Source organism: Mycteria americana, chromosome 3, assembly GCF_035582795.1.
Source record: "Mycteria americana isolate JAX WOST 10 ecotype Jacksonville Zoo and Gardens chromosome 3, USCA_MyAme_1.0, whole genome shotgun sequence".
NCBI classification, from domain to species: Eukaryota; Metazoa; Chordata; class Aves; order Ciconiiformes; family Ciconiidae; genus Mycteria; species Mycteria americana.
In genome coordinates, this window is record NC_134367.1 from 21,685,046 (window position 1) to 21,701,428 (window position 16,383).

General features: G+C 38.5%; 1 protein-coding gene across 1 annotated transcript in view; it reads right to left on the reverse strand.

The window, feature by feature from the left end:
• Positions 1 to 16,383, reverse strand: part of SNTG2 (syntrophin gamma 2) — a 318,555-nt gene that overhangs the window by 51,314 nt on the left and 250,858 nt on the right. The window contains exon 11 of the mRNA XM_075497273.1: positions 10,518 to 10,556. Coding sequence (XP_075353388.1) covers positions 10,518 to 10,556 — 39 coding nt within the window. The remainder of the gene's footprint in view (positions 1 to 10,517; positions 10,557 to 16,383) is intronic.

A 16,383-nucleotide genomic window follows, 5' to 3' on the forward strand; every position in this document is an offset into this window, starting at 1 on the left:
ACAAGACTGCATTTTCCAATTAGCTGCAGACATTTTTTGGGCATGTGTTCTAAATGTTTTACTGAAATGGAACTGTATTATTATTATTTTTATTGCAGTCACACCACACTGTGACCAGTCTACCTGTGGTAGATCAGAATCAAGAGACTTGGTTTGAAGTATGCCCTTATCCACACGACAAAGAGATTTTTTATAATTATGAACAGCTATAAACTCAATGTTAAAGCTGTTCTGTATGCTGCAATCTCCTTCTACCTCAGACAAAAAAAAAAGAATGATACAAAACCACATTCACCGGTCTAGATTTTGGGGGCATAGTCTTTCTACTCACTGAATTATTACAACATCGTAATATCACTCTTGATCTATATGGATTGTGATAAGGTCACCTATTCATTCCACTTCATCAAAGTCTACACAAAACCGAACGGCAATAGTTCAGTTACACTTTGAATACATTGCACTGAATATTACTCTGCTTGATTGAAATTACTAACAAAAACTCAAATTCCAGGAAAAAAGAGCTTCAATCAGAAAAACCCCAAATAATAGATGATCAAAGCAAAGAGAAAGTCTTAGAACCCTTAAAAATAGAAAAAGACACTTTATGTTTCTAAATTTGATTATAATTCCCAAGAGATATCAGAAACTGATTAAAAGTTTTTTAATTTTCATTTTCTTTAAAACTATTACTTAGCTTTACATTGTTAACATAATTTGTGTAACAAGGAAACAATTATATCCCTCACAGTAGAAATAAGAAAAAATGTTCTGCTGATTTATATCTTACAAAAGAAAATAAAAACTTATCTGGAAAAACTAGCTGGTATATAATAGTTCAATGTAATTAAAAACAAAAAAAAAAAGTAAAAACGCTTCCAAAAGACTTTTAAATCCCAAGATTATGGTTTGTGTGTTAGCACCATGAAACACTTACCTAAGTGTTAAAAGTGCTAGTACACAAAATGTTGCAGCATTTCCTGAACTTTCTAAAAGACACCTATAAAATGAACGCCTACGTCAAAGTGTTCCATTTTTTTATAATGAAGTTGTGAAAAAATTCAACGAGTAGCACATTTGTAGATCAATTTAAAATTTGGAGGAGAGTATCTCTGCAGAATACTGACTGAAGTCTCAGTACATATGTACATTTAGGAAGAGAAACATAGTACAGCTAGAAGACACAAAAGCTTTTTGTTTGTTCATTTGTTTTAGAATTTTTGTATATTTAGGAGAAAAGCAAGGATTGAGTTGATTTAAATACAGATTGCTCCTCCAGATATGAAAGACTGAATGAGATACTTTCTTGGGGAAGAAGCAATAGTCAGGCTAAGTAGCTGAAGAAGGATTGCTACTGGAAGATAACTGGTGAGCTCAGTGGGTTTAGAGCTGCATTACTGTCATTTGCATGGGTTGGGGATAACAGGATGGCAAGCTGAAAAGTACTAATGAGTATGAAAGAGAAAGAGGAAAAGACAAAGCAAAAGACATTTAGGAGGAGAAAGAAATAAATTTAGTAAGACCAAAAATAAAGAAACAGGAGAAAATATTAAATGAAAATGAAAAGAATGAAAGGAAGGACACTATACAAGTATATAAAGAGGGGAAAATCAATGAAAAAATGTTTTGGGGGAAAAAACAAAAAGAAAAGAGGATTCCAAATGTATACTTGCCTATAAAGATACAAAGTCCTTAAAAAAGTAAAGAAGGAAAATAGAAGAATTTCCTTTATCCGAATCAGTGTTTGATTAACTTATGCATATATTGAAAAAATAATAAAATCATGCATCTTTTTCTAGAGAGATTAAAAAATCTAATACATTTTTTACTTTCTTTCCACACATCGCTCTTATTGACTGGTTTATTTAATGGTCATTTAGGCCATGGAAATGGAGGAAGAATAATTATTCAGTTCAACAAAAGTCTGTATGGAACAAAAGCAACCAAGTGTTGGTACTCAATAACAAGCTGTTTGTGGTTCATAAATAGGCTACTGAGATTTTAATTGGGTCTCAGTATGTGGGTAGGAATATTAGTCCCGGGATAAAACCTGTTCTGTTATTTGGATTGAAACCTGCCATTTGAAGTTTTAAGGAGTGCTCATAAAGCATAACACTACAAACGGTCCCATTCTCAGCATTGCTTTCATCACTTTATTCCCATACTGCATAATCAATTTGAGACTGCTATTTGAAACTGCGTGGAAAATTACCCGTACATCTGGAAAATTACCCATACATCATCAATGTATTATTAAGTTTCTAACATGTTCCAATACACTTTCCAAAAGTTCCTGTAGGAACAAAATGAGCAATGGCACCATTATGAGGAGATAAAATAAGTCACTAACAAAATGTAATCCAATCATAGCAGATAAATGAAAGTTCTTATTTGCACTTATTGTTTTCCTACAGCAATAAAGCATCTAGATGCTGCAATGACTGGAAACTTAACATGTGTTACGTTTAATAAAGCAATCAGTACATTTTGTATATGGTACTTTTAGTTAAATAGTTATGAAAAGTAAATGATGCAAAACACTCCAGAGGGAAATGAAGAAAGAAAATCAAGTAGATCTCTGATGTATGACATGTCAGAACAGATGGGTACACTTATGTAATTAAAGTGGGATGAGAATCTACAATAGTTGCCAGCTTGGCTTGCAAGTTAAGAACCAGTGTCATATCATGAAGCACAATGGAGCAATACAAAATTAAGAAAGCAGAGGGAAGTACATCTTGAGCTAGCTTAAGGAATTTTTTTTGGTCTTTTCCAAAGCAAGTAGTAGACTGCATGTTTTGAAAAGTACCAATATTGGGGGGAAAAAAAGCAGTCCTTTCACACACATAATGATTAACTAAAAACAAATTTTCAAAAAAAAATTTGGAATGCTAGAAGTTTTGATGCATTACATTAATGGTTTCCATTGTACATCAATTGCATTCAGTTATGTCCGAATGGCTACTATTCAAAACATAATGTTTTAAAGATGAAACTACAGAGAAACTTAAAAATGATGACACTCAAGTGTTTTATGTGCTTCAGCTCAAGAATGGAACTTATAAGTCCAAGCTGGGCACAGTTTGAATGCCACTAATAGCAACATGTCCATACTAACCTGAAGGAAACTATGAAGACAAGTATGTATCTGAATTCGTGTATCTGCACAGGAATTGGCTGCCTGTGCAAAATTTGGATTATGAGTCATTTTGGGTAGTGATAATTGTTTCTCCTCTTTGTTTGCTTGTTTTAACAAGGAGGCTGGGAAAATTGGGGCTGACATCACTCACCTTTTCTCATTATAGCCTTCTTGTTCAAGTTAGGATCCAAACCACAAAACTCACTCTTGAAGACAGGTACCAGTAAGTTGCCTTACTGGTTATGCATTCTTATATTATACTAAATCAGTAGCGCTATTTGTGCAGCAGAAACTAACCAAACTAAATACAAGTGGTCCTTCAGGTCCTTCACAATTTTTTGTCTTATATGGGTTCTTTATGTTTTAGCAATATTACAACAACAATAAAATACACCTAAAAAAGCTATTCTCCTCCTCCCAAATAAAGACTCAAATTGTTTATTCTGCAGTTTGGGAAAATAAAAAAAGAAAACCTTTCAAACTATAGCTGTTGCAAAAGAGTCCTCAAAGAAGAAAACTCAGTCTGAAAATTCAGTCTCCATTTCCTTCTACGTTATCCCCCAATCAATAAAATAACTCTGCTTAAAAATGTGTTAACATAGTTTTAATTGGAGAATAATCCTGAAGAAGGACTGATCTCATAGCAGTAATCCAGTGAAATCACAGTTCTGAAATATTGAATGGAAAAGCAATGGGTTCTAAAAGCTGTGAAGAGCAGATGCTTGTGCAGAAAATTATATATTCTAAAATCTTTCTCACAATCCACAAGGCAGAAATATATAAAGAAAAGGAGAATAAAGAAGAGTTGTTAATATTTTTTTTTTAAATATTCTAACAGCTAAGGGAAGCTCAGGAAGACAGCTTAATCAGAGACCATGATTTTTCACTGAAGACAGAATTGCCTTGTGCCACTCACTGCCAGAGACACCACAGACCCAGCTGACCGCTGGAAGATGTGGCCAACATATTAGGGTAAGAAACGCTGCTTAAATATACTCTTTCATGCATTTTTCCTTAAATAGGAATAGGTTTCCTTTGTCTGACACATTCTATAGGGTTTCTAGAATCCAATGCTTTGAAGTCTTACAACTTCAAAGAGTAAGCTAATATAAGCTATTTCATTAACACAAAAAAATGGGACATACGAATACCATGAACATACTGTGAACGTATTTGTTTTATAAAGCATAGTGAGATTTCATAAAATATGTTCAGAAATGCAACCACAGTTTTCAGAATTCTATTACATATAGAATTGTTTTGTCGAGTTTGGCAAAACTCTTGACTTCTGTTTTTTTTTTTCAGTTTGCTCGTCTTTAAAATCAGTATAGTAGTGATAGTTATTCACCTCACAGAGGCACTATGTATTAGCTAACTGACTAGATGTTAAAAAGTTTAAGTGCTTTAAAGTGGTACTTGTTCCGTTAGAGTAAGTTTTTTCAGTGGAAAACCTGAGGTCCCAGAAAAAAACCTCTGAAGCAGACCAAGAGAATTTCATTAGGAATTGCATAACTGACATCCCATATAAATAAAGTTAAAGCAATTACCAAGGAAGATCTGAATTCTATCTCTACATGGTCTCTTTATGCTTAAAGGAATTTAGTCCTGCTCCCTTTCCACAGGTGTAAATCGTAAAATTATAGTCTGCAAGAATCTAACTTTTCCAGACTAACAATTAGGAGAAAGTAATTTTATTGCTATGTGATATATTTTTAAAAGATTCTTCTCTGTTTTTGAGAAAATTAAAAAAAAAAAAAAAAAGAGAAACTGATCTTACAAGAGTATGTGCAGGGTTTCTTTTATTTTGCAGGATGAAGCCATGCGAACATGTTCATGGCATACCTGGGGCAGCAGTTCTGGTATGAGGAACAATGGAAAAACCCTCCGTATTTGAAAAGTTCCTTATTTAGAATTAGGATCATATAATTATCAAAAACAGAGTGGAAAGCAGGCTTCTGAGAAATTTATTACATTACCCTCTCCAAAATGCAGTACCCTTGATACCTATTTTTTTTCTATAAAATGCTTCCTTAATGTCCTAAGGATCTCCAGTAATGGAGACTTCATAATTTCTCTCAATAATCTATTTTAGCACTTTATTATGTTTACTAGTGATGAGGAAGTCTATTCCTCATGTAAACCTGAATTGCTCTTGCTGTAACAACAATTTAAGACTTCTTTTGCCCTATCCATTAAAGTCAAATGATTTTGGCCTGACACTGGAAGAGTAAAAAAAGCTTATTCAGTTCATAAATGGAGCAAAAATCCATGAAGAAGAACATGTAGCTTGTGTGGCATCATTCCTTGCTTCTTTTCACATGTTATTCTCTAACACAAAGTTATCATTCCTGAATATTTCTTTCATACCTCCCTCTCTGTCTGTCTTTCAACCTGTCCACAGAGGCCATGGAAAATCTCTGATCAATATCTTTTCGGAAACATAGTGCATAGAATCAGATGCAGTACTCCTGCCAAGGCCTTACAGCAAAAGGAACACCTAGCATGTCTTGCAGTAACTCACTTGGGTACAGCCTGCGATGCTTGCCTCTTTCTCAAAAGCCACAAAGGAGACATGGTTGTTATGGCATGCAGGTAAATGGCCAGCCCTGGCATGGTGTTAAACTGACAAGGCAACAACGTGAGAAGCTGCTGGACATTGCATACAATGCAAAGGGAGAAGTTGGCTGGCTATCTCAAGCCTGAGGCTATACTAATCAAACAATAAGGGGATAAACTAGCAGGTGAAATATATGAAAAAGAAGTGAAGGATGGGTGAAGAATGTAAAAAGATAATGAAAAAGGGGTGCTGACTTACAGACAGTTGTGGGGGTATCACAAATTAAGGCTGAAATAACCAAATAAGCATGTAAAAAAATCAGAAAAAATAAGGGCCAATGGAGGAGTAAAATGTGGGTGGGTTCCTTATTTGGGGGAAAAAATAGGGGGAAAAAAGGAGTATAAGGTAAACCATATGAATAGGGCTTTTGGGGGTCTCTGTTGATCAGCCCTGTACCTGATTACCACAGGCTGATGTAATAATAAACCGTAATAATAAATCATAACAATGAACCTGTTGTTTTTCTTATTATCTCTATCTGACTGGCTTCTGCAGTCAGAGGCATCTGGGATGGCCTCCCTAAGCGCTAGCAAGGTGATGGAGGATGGACCAAACCTTCCTAAAAGAATTTGCATCCCCAGATACTTTTCAAGTATTTTCCAGTAACAACTTCTCCAGTTGTTTCCCACAGCCTCTCACATATACTTGATTATTCTTGCCTGTGTGCTGCACCTTAATTGGCTTCCACCCTGTTTTTCAGACTCATTCTTCAATATGTCAAGATCATTCTTATGTCTAACACTGTATTTTAAAGCTTCATGTCTGCAAAACTAGTAGGCTTACTTTTGCTAACACACCATAAAGGAAGTATTCAAGGGAATTGGATCCAGGACAGACCTTTTCAGGACTTCTAGTCAACATGTCAGTTTTGAAAATGAACCATTTATACCTGTTATTGGATTATCCAACAAAGCCTGTACAACCAAGTCTGTATAATACTTGTTTAAAATATTGTAATGTCAAGAAATGTCATAAACCTTACTGGAATCAAGATATGTTGCAGCAACTGCCTGTCACCCATCCACAAGATGTGCTATACTATCACAGTAGGAAATCAGATTTTTTGTCACTATTTATTCTTGACAAATCCTTCATGGCAGCCATTCATTTGTTATCTTGCAGCTGCATACAAATATTTTGTTTATTTATTTCAAATTTCTTTCTAGAGGTTGAAGTTAGTTAAATTGACTAATTCTCCAACTTCTCTTTCTCTTTCCATTAACAGCCATGATGTTTGTCCTTTCCTAATCTTTCAATATGTCACCTGACAGACACAAATTCACTAAACTATCTTGATAATAGCTCTGAGATTACTTTGACCAGTTTTTCAAATGTCATCAGGCATTAAAAGCATACATACCACCAAAACTTCCCTTTCTGTTGTAATCTGAGATTTTATTGGGTTTTGCTAGTATTACTTGCAATAACCGTCTTTTGCAGTTGACCTTTTTAGTGAAGGCTGACCTCTGATATGCTGAGTAGAAGACAAACATTTTCCCTTGTCTTCTTGCTATTAATGCACTTAGAGGGTAATTTTTTGTTACCCTTCTATCCCTTGCTGGTTGCATCTTAATCTGTGTCCTCGCCCTTCTGGTACTATCACACGCTATGCTTTTATAATCATTGTCTCTAGATTTCATTTTCTGAATGATTTCCTCTGGAGGTCAATGAAGAGGTCACTGCAAAAAATCAAAACAAACAAGGGAAGAGACATCCTAGGAAGTAGTGAAAATCTGTTTTACAGCATCACAAGAAAAAATATACATAGTCTTAATTAATATCTGATCAATATTTTCCTATTTCTACTGAGAAGAAACTGTATTGTTTTAGTGGAGGACAGTAAATGATCATGTTAGTCTTAAAACATAAAAAAACACCCAGCAAACAAAATAAAAAACCTTGCAAGCAGTTTTTCTGTACAGAGAGAGAATTGCCTAATTTACTGTTCATAAAAAATATAGAGCAATGCAGCAGTGTGTACTTTTTGAAAACTGAGTCCCAAATCTAACTGCCTACTGATAACACAGAATCAAGTGCTTTTGAGTCTCTAGAGCACTGTAATAAATTATACCAAGCAGAATCAAAAGTTATAATATTTGGAGAATGGTGGCTGTAAACATCCTCCACACTCAATAAAATAATGTACAAACTGGCTCAATCCACCTCTCTCCTTGTGGAGCACCAATACGCTCTAAAAGTATCCAGTGTGTAGATGCTGTGTGATTCATCATCTATGCAGTTTATATATACCTTTAGAGCCAGAGCTTCAGCAGTGGTACTTATTTAATACCTTTCAAATTCGTGTAATCCCTGCATATTTGTTAAAACCTTGTAGTCCTTGACATGGACCAAGTAGCATGACATGCCCTGGGATAACTAGAACTCTCCAAACAATTCCCAAGGACACTCTGGGATTTAAGCACCGTTGGGAATCATTTCCAATAGGCAGTTTAAATGCAGACACCCTGCTTTGGTGGGAGAAGCCAATTAGCTTCATCACCTGGTACTGTTTATTTTAACAGTACAAATATATTCATAATAACTACAACTACTACTACCTTTCCTATTACTTCTTTCTAACTTTGGATCACAGACACAGGGCAAAGTCCAAACTCTTTGACATATTCTTTTGGCAAAGAGACCCATAAATGCCGCTGGTATAGACCTGGGAACCAATATTTTAGTCCTTTCACTTTCCAGTTTGCTTAGTCGTATGCCCATGGAATTCATCATGTTCTGGAGATTCAGTTTCCAGTAAAACCCGCTAGGGGCAATATGGAAGACAAGAAAGCAAGCCAGGTTTAGCAAAGTAATTTTTTACGTTCTTGACACTGAATCCCAGTTTGTTAATGACCTATGAAAAACAGAATTTCAATGAAATCTATCCTGATCCAACCTTGTCTCTTTATGAAACATTAACTTGGACTCTAAAGGCAAGAAGAAAATTCACCACAGGCGACACAATAATGAAACTCTAAGGACCTGTTTAATTCTTCAGGAATGTCCATACTCAAAAGTAAAGATAAATTTGCAGCTATCAACAATTTCATTTCAAGGCAGCTCTTCAAGTGACCTTCAATCTCTTAAGCTTATCCTTTCTCTAAATTTTAAATCAATTGCATTAACAAGAGCTATCCAGGTTTGTACAAACATTATGTAACTGACATTAATAGGCTCCATTAATCTAGGGCAGATCAAGTCCTCTTCTGTTTTCAGTTATCATTGACAAGTTTTATTTTATTCCTTTGTGATGTATATATATGAGAGATTCCCATTTTGGTTGCTTTTAAAGAAATTTTCGCAGGACTTTTTAAAGTCTGAATTTTTCACATTTGCTCCTTTAATATTTTATGTTTGCTAGTTTTATTTACTTGATCTGCCCAAATTCATTATAACCTTTAATTTTTTTCACTTTTTGGCAAAGAACAATCCCATGTTTGTTGCTGTCAGTCCCACCTTAAATTTTCAGCTCCTGAAATTAAGGTCCTAATTGTATCTTCCCTTCTTTTCATAGTTGCAATGGAAAAAGTGGGATAGATTTGTACCGCCTAACTTTAGGCACCTACTTTAGATGATATGCTAAGAGACTACTCTTCTTACGACCTCAGTATAGTCAAGACAGAAAAAAGGCTCCTGTAAAAGATGATTTAAAGCGCTGATATCAAGTTCCACATTTAAACAACTCTCTGGAACATAATAATTTTCTGCACTGACTATCTAGGCATTTTATGGAGACTAGCCTGTTTATTTAGGAAATCAATTTTTTTTTAATAACTTGTAGAAGAGTCTATAAATGTCCAAGTACATTTTACAAATAAGACGATGAAATGGTGACATATGAAAGAATATACAAGCTGTCAAACTAATAAATATTTATTTGATCCCAATATGAAGAATTTTTTGACTCAGTCTTTGACTTCTGTAATAAAATTCCATAATAATTTTCTGCAGTAAAACAGTATAAAAGACACGTTGCCGAATTTTCACTTTTATATTCCACAAACCCAGAATTTTTGGAAAGACCAGGGATTGGGCTCTTTCTTCCTGAGTAACAATTCAATACCAGATTGATGCCATGAAAGGACACATAAGTGAAATTGATTAGTTTTATAATACAAGCTTCAAAGTATTTCCCAGAATTACAGAATTAGCCTGGAAAATGCTACTATTATATTTTACAAAGTACATTTAAAAACTCTTTGCAATGCTACAAGAAGTAAGAATACTTCCCGATGCAGTAAATTCATCTGGGTCTTCAGGACATTTGGCTAGTTGGAACAGAAGAAATATCTCATCAGGCTCCTGACCTCCAAAAGTCCCAGACAAACAGTCACGGCAAATGTAGTCTACACAGCATGACACATGCAAAACAGACTGGATTTGTAATACAATTCTTGGCTATCTGTGCACCATATGTGATGTATACACGGAGTTAACTTGTCAGACTCACTGCTGCAATATTGCATTGAAACATACACTATGCTTTCCAAGGCCTGGTTGTGAGTTCCACTGTCCCCTTCTCATTTATTTCATGGCTCCATCTAATCCACTTTTTAGGTCTACAGTGGAAGATTCTACTCATTACCGTGGATTAGTAAGAATCTGCTGTATTCAGTAGGTCATTTCAGAACTTCAGACCATAGAAGACTTGATTTTAGAATTTTAAAACTGACTAAATGTGTGTATGTAAGCTCTACAAATTTTGCAAATTAATGTAATGACAAGAATTTAAAAAATTGGATAATATAATGAAAGTCTTACCTGGTCTAAGGGAGAACAGCATTTATTTGCCATTTTCATCTACGAAAGAGAGACAGAAGAACACTCAGAGTTATTAATATGCTAAAGAGTTTCTGTGATGCAATTATCATTGACTTAGTTATTGAATACTGTATTAATACTTCCAAATTATATTTATAAGAAATTAAATCATTCAGTGCATAAATACTAGATTTTTACCCTTACACTAAATTTACAAAACCAAGGACTCAAAAGATGGGAAGCCTTTTATCAGTTTTCATTAAATCCTTCATAAAGATTTGTGTTTATGAATTTAACTTTGGCACTTTGAGTGAAAATATTATACTGTACTGTACACACCTCACTTAGGTCTCAGTTAAACAATTGCTTAAGCAGATCTATAAATGAGGCATGTGATTAAGTACTTGTGAAATGAAAGCCATAGAGTTTAAGATGTGTTTAAAGATGAAGAGAATATTGTTTAGGCTTTCCTTTTAGTTTACTCTTCAACACAAAGTTACATTATCTTTCTTCTTCCTCTCTGTTCAGATGATGGAGAGTTTTGTTGATTTTGGCTTTTCTTTGGCAGTCATAGTTTGCACAGATGAGTGGTGGACAAACCCTGACAGATATTTCCTTCTTTAAAAAGTGAAACACTTCTTTAAAGCACAATATTAGTAAGTGTAGTAATGATATGGAATCTAGACAGAAAAAGATTAAATGACTGGAAAGACAGATTCCTCTATATGCAAGGATATAAGCTGCAAACTGTCCTACAGTTGACAAGTACTTTCAAAGGATCTTGTTGTCAAAAAGCCTGTTTTATAACAAATGAAAGGCTTGTGATAGAAGACCAAAAGCTATAGCTATGCATAGGGAAAACTACAATTGCCACAGGAAAAGTGCAGAAGAAATCCAGGGCTATCGCTTGTATCCTGGCCATACCAGATTTGTAAGATCAAATCTGTGGATAATCTTTGGAAGCACAGCATGTCTGCAGCCTTGTAGCGTAGTAAGTATGGTGATGCCGTTGCCTGTTGTGGTGGGTTGACTGTGGCCAGCAGCTGAGCACCCACACAGCTGCTCGCTCCTTCCCCCTCCCAGCAGGAAGGGTGAGAGAACAGGAAGAGCAAAAGCAAGAAAACTCACGGGTCAAGATAAAGAGAGCTTAATAAGTGACGGAAACAGGAAAAAACCAAATTATATAAAGGCAATCACTCACTGCCTCCCACAAGCAGACTGATGCCCAACCAGTCTTCAAGCAACAGCCACCTTGGAAAACAAACCCCCATCTTCTTTGTCCGCTACATCACTTCTATTGCTGAGCACAATGTTATATGGTATGGAATATCTCTTTGGCCAATTTGGGCCAGCTTTCCCAGCTGTGTCCCTTCCCAAATCCTTGCCCATCCCTCCCTGGGGGGTAGGGGGTGGGGAGGGTTTATCAGAGTGAGAAAAAGTCAAAGCCTTGATGCTGTGCAAGCACTGTTCAGCAACAGCCAAAACACTGGTGTTATCAACACTGTTTTAGCCACAAATACAAAACACAGCACCATATGGCTGCTATGAAGAAAGTTACCTCCATCCCAGCCAGACCCAGTACACCAGTAAGATGCCAACAGGCTTTGTGCTATGGTAATGACACAGGCCTCAGGATGTCTCAGGGTTTGTCTGGACTTGTATTGGACTCTCTGGAGCTGTATTACAGCTCGTTCAGCCACAACATAAACATCTAATGACCATGAGACTATTGGCTACTCGGTTTTAGCAAAGTACAGCTGTGGGATGTAATGATATATACATATATAAAAGCTACAGGTGTATATATATATATATAAAGTATATAAAGTGTATATACACACACAAACTTGTAGCTAATAGATGGCAATAACAAGTCATTATTCTGCATAGAGTGAATTATCTATGACCGTAAACAAAATGACCCTAGGACAAAGCGTGATGTGGAGGAGTACAGGATGACAGCAGGAGCCTCAACTGTACGGACACAGGCTGATACCAATGCTCAGGGCCATAGGAGCTCACTAGTTAGGTCTAACCCATCGTGGGCTGTCAGGGCTCCTTCTCCCCCATATGCTCACTTTTGTAGCCTGTTTGAATTGAATTGTGTGGTCAAACGGTGCAGGTGTGCTGGTGGGTCAGACAGCTAGGAGTGACTGGGGCTGTGGCGATGAGGTGGCCAGACCTGCTAGAAGTCTGGGGCATCTGCCAGGCCTGGCTGTGACCTTGAGGAGAGCGCTGGGAGAGCCTGCCAGCCCCTTGGAGGGGCCCTGCCATACTCCCCATCACCCCCCTGCCATCCCAGAGGAGGAACGTGGACCACCACAACAGAGGTGAGTCACAGCCTGCAGGCACAGGCACCTGCGCCATAGCGCAGACGAGGACCGATGGTGAGGACAGAGCGGACATGCAGCTGCCAAGCGGAGGTGGGGGTCCCCAGCAAGGTTCCTCGCAGCTCTTGCACACAGCTCTGCCTGCAGCAGCCTGATCCCCGGCTGCATGGCTGCACCGTGCCAGAGGTGGCCTGCAGCACCCCGGGAAGGGGAACGGGTGGCAGAGCCTCTTGGTGCTCTTGGGGCGCTGCCAGTAACAAACCAGTGAGAACTCAAGAACCCCACTCTGTAACTTGGATAAAACAAATTGGTGACATGCCCAGTGTTGCAGAAGGAAGCAGACCTCGGTAATAGGCTTAATGCTGAGCAGTTGTGCAGGACATAATGAAAAGGCACCTGGAATACTTTGTCAGTAGGAATGCTGTCACACTCTGCACATATTCAGCTCCAACCTTTCTCCCGTGCTTCAGAGACAAATATATACACAAAGTAACTCTACAGAAGCCATGTTATACACACAGAAAATATTATTTCCTTGCAGGTGGCCAAAGACATGCTGAATAATAAGATTACTATAGCATAAAACAGTGCAAATAAACAGAGCTAGCATGGATCCTGTCTCCTTTCACCGTCCTTTTTGCTTCAGTCAAACTACTTAAGCTCCCTATATGACAGGAAGAAATTCTGTTACCCTACTTTTTATTTTATTGTATTCAGATGTGCCTGGAAACATGTGTGTGAAACTGGCCATGCAGTTTTTCTACAGAGTGAGGGTAGAGTATTGTGAAGAGCATGCTCATAACCAGTTGTGGTTTAACCTGGCAGGCAGCTAAACACCACACAGCTGTTTGGTCACTCCCCCCTTGCCCCAGTGGGATGGGGGAGAGAATCAGAAAAAAAAAGTTAAATTTCGTGGGTTGAAATAAAGACAATTTGATAGGACAGAAAAGGAAGGGAAAATAATAATAATAATAATAATAATAATAATAATAATAATAATAATAATAATAACAACAACAACATCAACAACAACAATAACAATAATAGAAGAATATACAACACAAGTGATGCACAATGCAATTGCTCACCACCCGCTGACCAATGCCCATCCCATCCCCGAGGAGCAGTCGCCGCCCCCCAGCCAACTCCCCCCAGTTTCTATACTGAGCATGACGTCATATGGTATGGAATAGCCCTTTGTCCAGTTTGGGTCAGCTGTCCTGGCTTCTGGCAGGGCATGAGAAGCTGAAAAGTCCTTGACTATTGTAAGCACTACTTAGCAACAACTAAAATATCAGTGCGTTATCAATGTTATACTCATACTAAATCCAAAACACAGCACTATACCATCTACTAGGAAAAAAACCCCCAAAACTCTATGCCAGCCAAAACCAGGACAGTATCCACCCCTCATTCTATACCATCTACATCATGCCCAGGTCCCACACTTTCCAATACATTCCAGTTCATCACCATCACTTTCCCTGTCTTTTGATATATACACACAGATATCATTCCCTTAGTCTATGGGCCATCCCCATAAAATATTCACGGAGTTCATTTAGTCCATGACTTTGGGCTCCATCTGTCATAACAGTCCTTCAGGGCACGACAGATGGTGTGTGGTGTTGGATTGTTGCATACTGAAGCCAGTTCTGGTTCCATTATCGCTGCATTTGTCCGGTTCTATCATCGCTGCACATTGCTCGGTTTCATCAAAGTTCATTCTTCATGTATCTTGGTGATTCTTACTGTAATACCATTGATATGGCATGTAGCCACCATAGAAGTGATGACATACAGTATTATATAGCAATTAACATCATACCATTCAGTTCATTGGCTATTCTCACCCAAAATCAAATCCCCTTGAGGTACACAGCAGAATTCCCCATCCTTTCACATTACCCACCAAGTGCACCCGGGTCCTTGAGCAAAACCAATCTCACGAATGGGTTTGCCTTTGCCAAGGCAGAAATAACCCAGACTGCCTTCCCCAGCATATTTTTATGTGCACTACAGGGACTTTATCCCCCTCCACAGTAGGTAAAAGTTTTGATTGGGCAGGGCCAGCTCGATTGGCAGATCCCCTAGTGTTGACTAACCAGGTGGCCTTTGCTAAATGTGTAACCCAATGTTTGAATGTCCCAGCACCCATTGCTCTCAGTGTAGTCTTTAACAGTCCATTGTTTCGTTCGATTTTCCCAGAGGCTGGTGCATGATAGGGGATGTGATATACCCACTCAATGCCGTGCTCTTTGGCCCAGGTGTCTATGAGGCTGTTTCAGAAATGAGCCCCATTGTCTGATTCAATTCTTTCTGGGGTGCCATGTCACCACAGGACTTGCTTTTCAAGGCCCAGGATAGTGTTCCAGGCAGTGGCATGGGGCATGGGATATGTTTCCAGCCATCTGGTGGTTGCTTCCAGCATTGTAATCACATAGCACTTGCCTTGGCGGGTTTGTGGGAGTGTGAGATAATCAATCTGCCAGGCCTCCCCATATTGATATTTCAGCCATCGCCCTCCATACCAGAGAGGCTTTAACTGCTTGGCTTGCTTGATTGCAGCACATGTTTCACATTCATGGATAACCTGTGCAATAGTATCCATAGTCAAGTCCACCCCTCGATCACGAGCCCATCTGTATGTTGCATCTCTTCCTTGATGGCCTGAGGTGTCACGGGCCCACTGAGCTATAAATAATTCACCCTTATGTTGCCAGTCCAGATCCACCTGAGCCACTTCAATCTGAGCAGCCTGATCCACCTGCTGGTTGTTTTGATGTTCTTCAGTGGCCCAACCCTTGGGTACATGAGCGTCTAGGTGAACGTACTTTTACAACCAGGTTCTCTACCCGAGCAGCAATACCTTGCCACAATACAGCAGCCCAGCTGGGTTTGCCTCTGCGTTGCCAATTGTTCTGCTTCCATTGCTGCTGTAACCACCCCCACAGGGCATTTGCCACCATCCAGGAGTCCGTATAGAGATAGAGCACTGGCCACTTTTCTCATTCAGCAATGTCTAAAGCCAGCTGGATGGCTTTCACTTCTGCAAACTGACTTGATTCACCTTCTCCTTCAGCAGTTTCTGTGACTTGCCGTACAGGACTCCAGACAGCAGCCTTCCACCTCCGATGCTTTCCCACATGATGACAGGACCCATCAGTGAACAGGGCATATTGCTTCTCATTTCCTGGTAGTTTATTATACAGTGGGGCCTATGCAGCAAGTGTCACCTCCTCCTATGGTGATATTCCAAAATCTTTGCCTTCTGGCGAGTCCATGATCACTTCCAAGATTCCTGGGTGACTGGGGTTTCCTATTTGAGCCCGTTGTGTGATCAGTGCAACCACTTACTGCACGTAGAATCAGTCGCATGATGTGTAGAGGGGACCCTCCCTTTGAACATCCAGCCCAGCACCGGCAGCCGGGGTGCCAGGAGGAGCTGTGCTTCAGTACCAACCACTTCCAAAGCAGCTCGAACCCCTTCATATGCTGCCAATATCTCTTTTTCAGTTGGAGTATAGCGGGCCTTG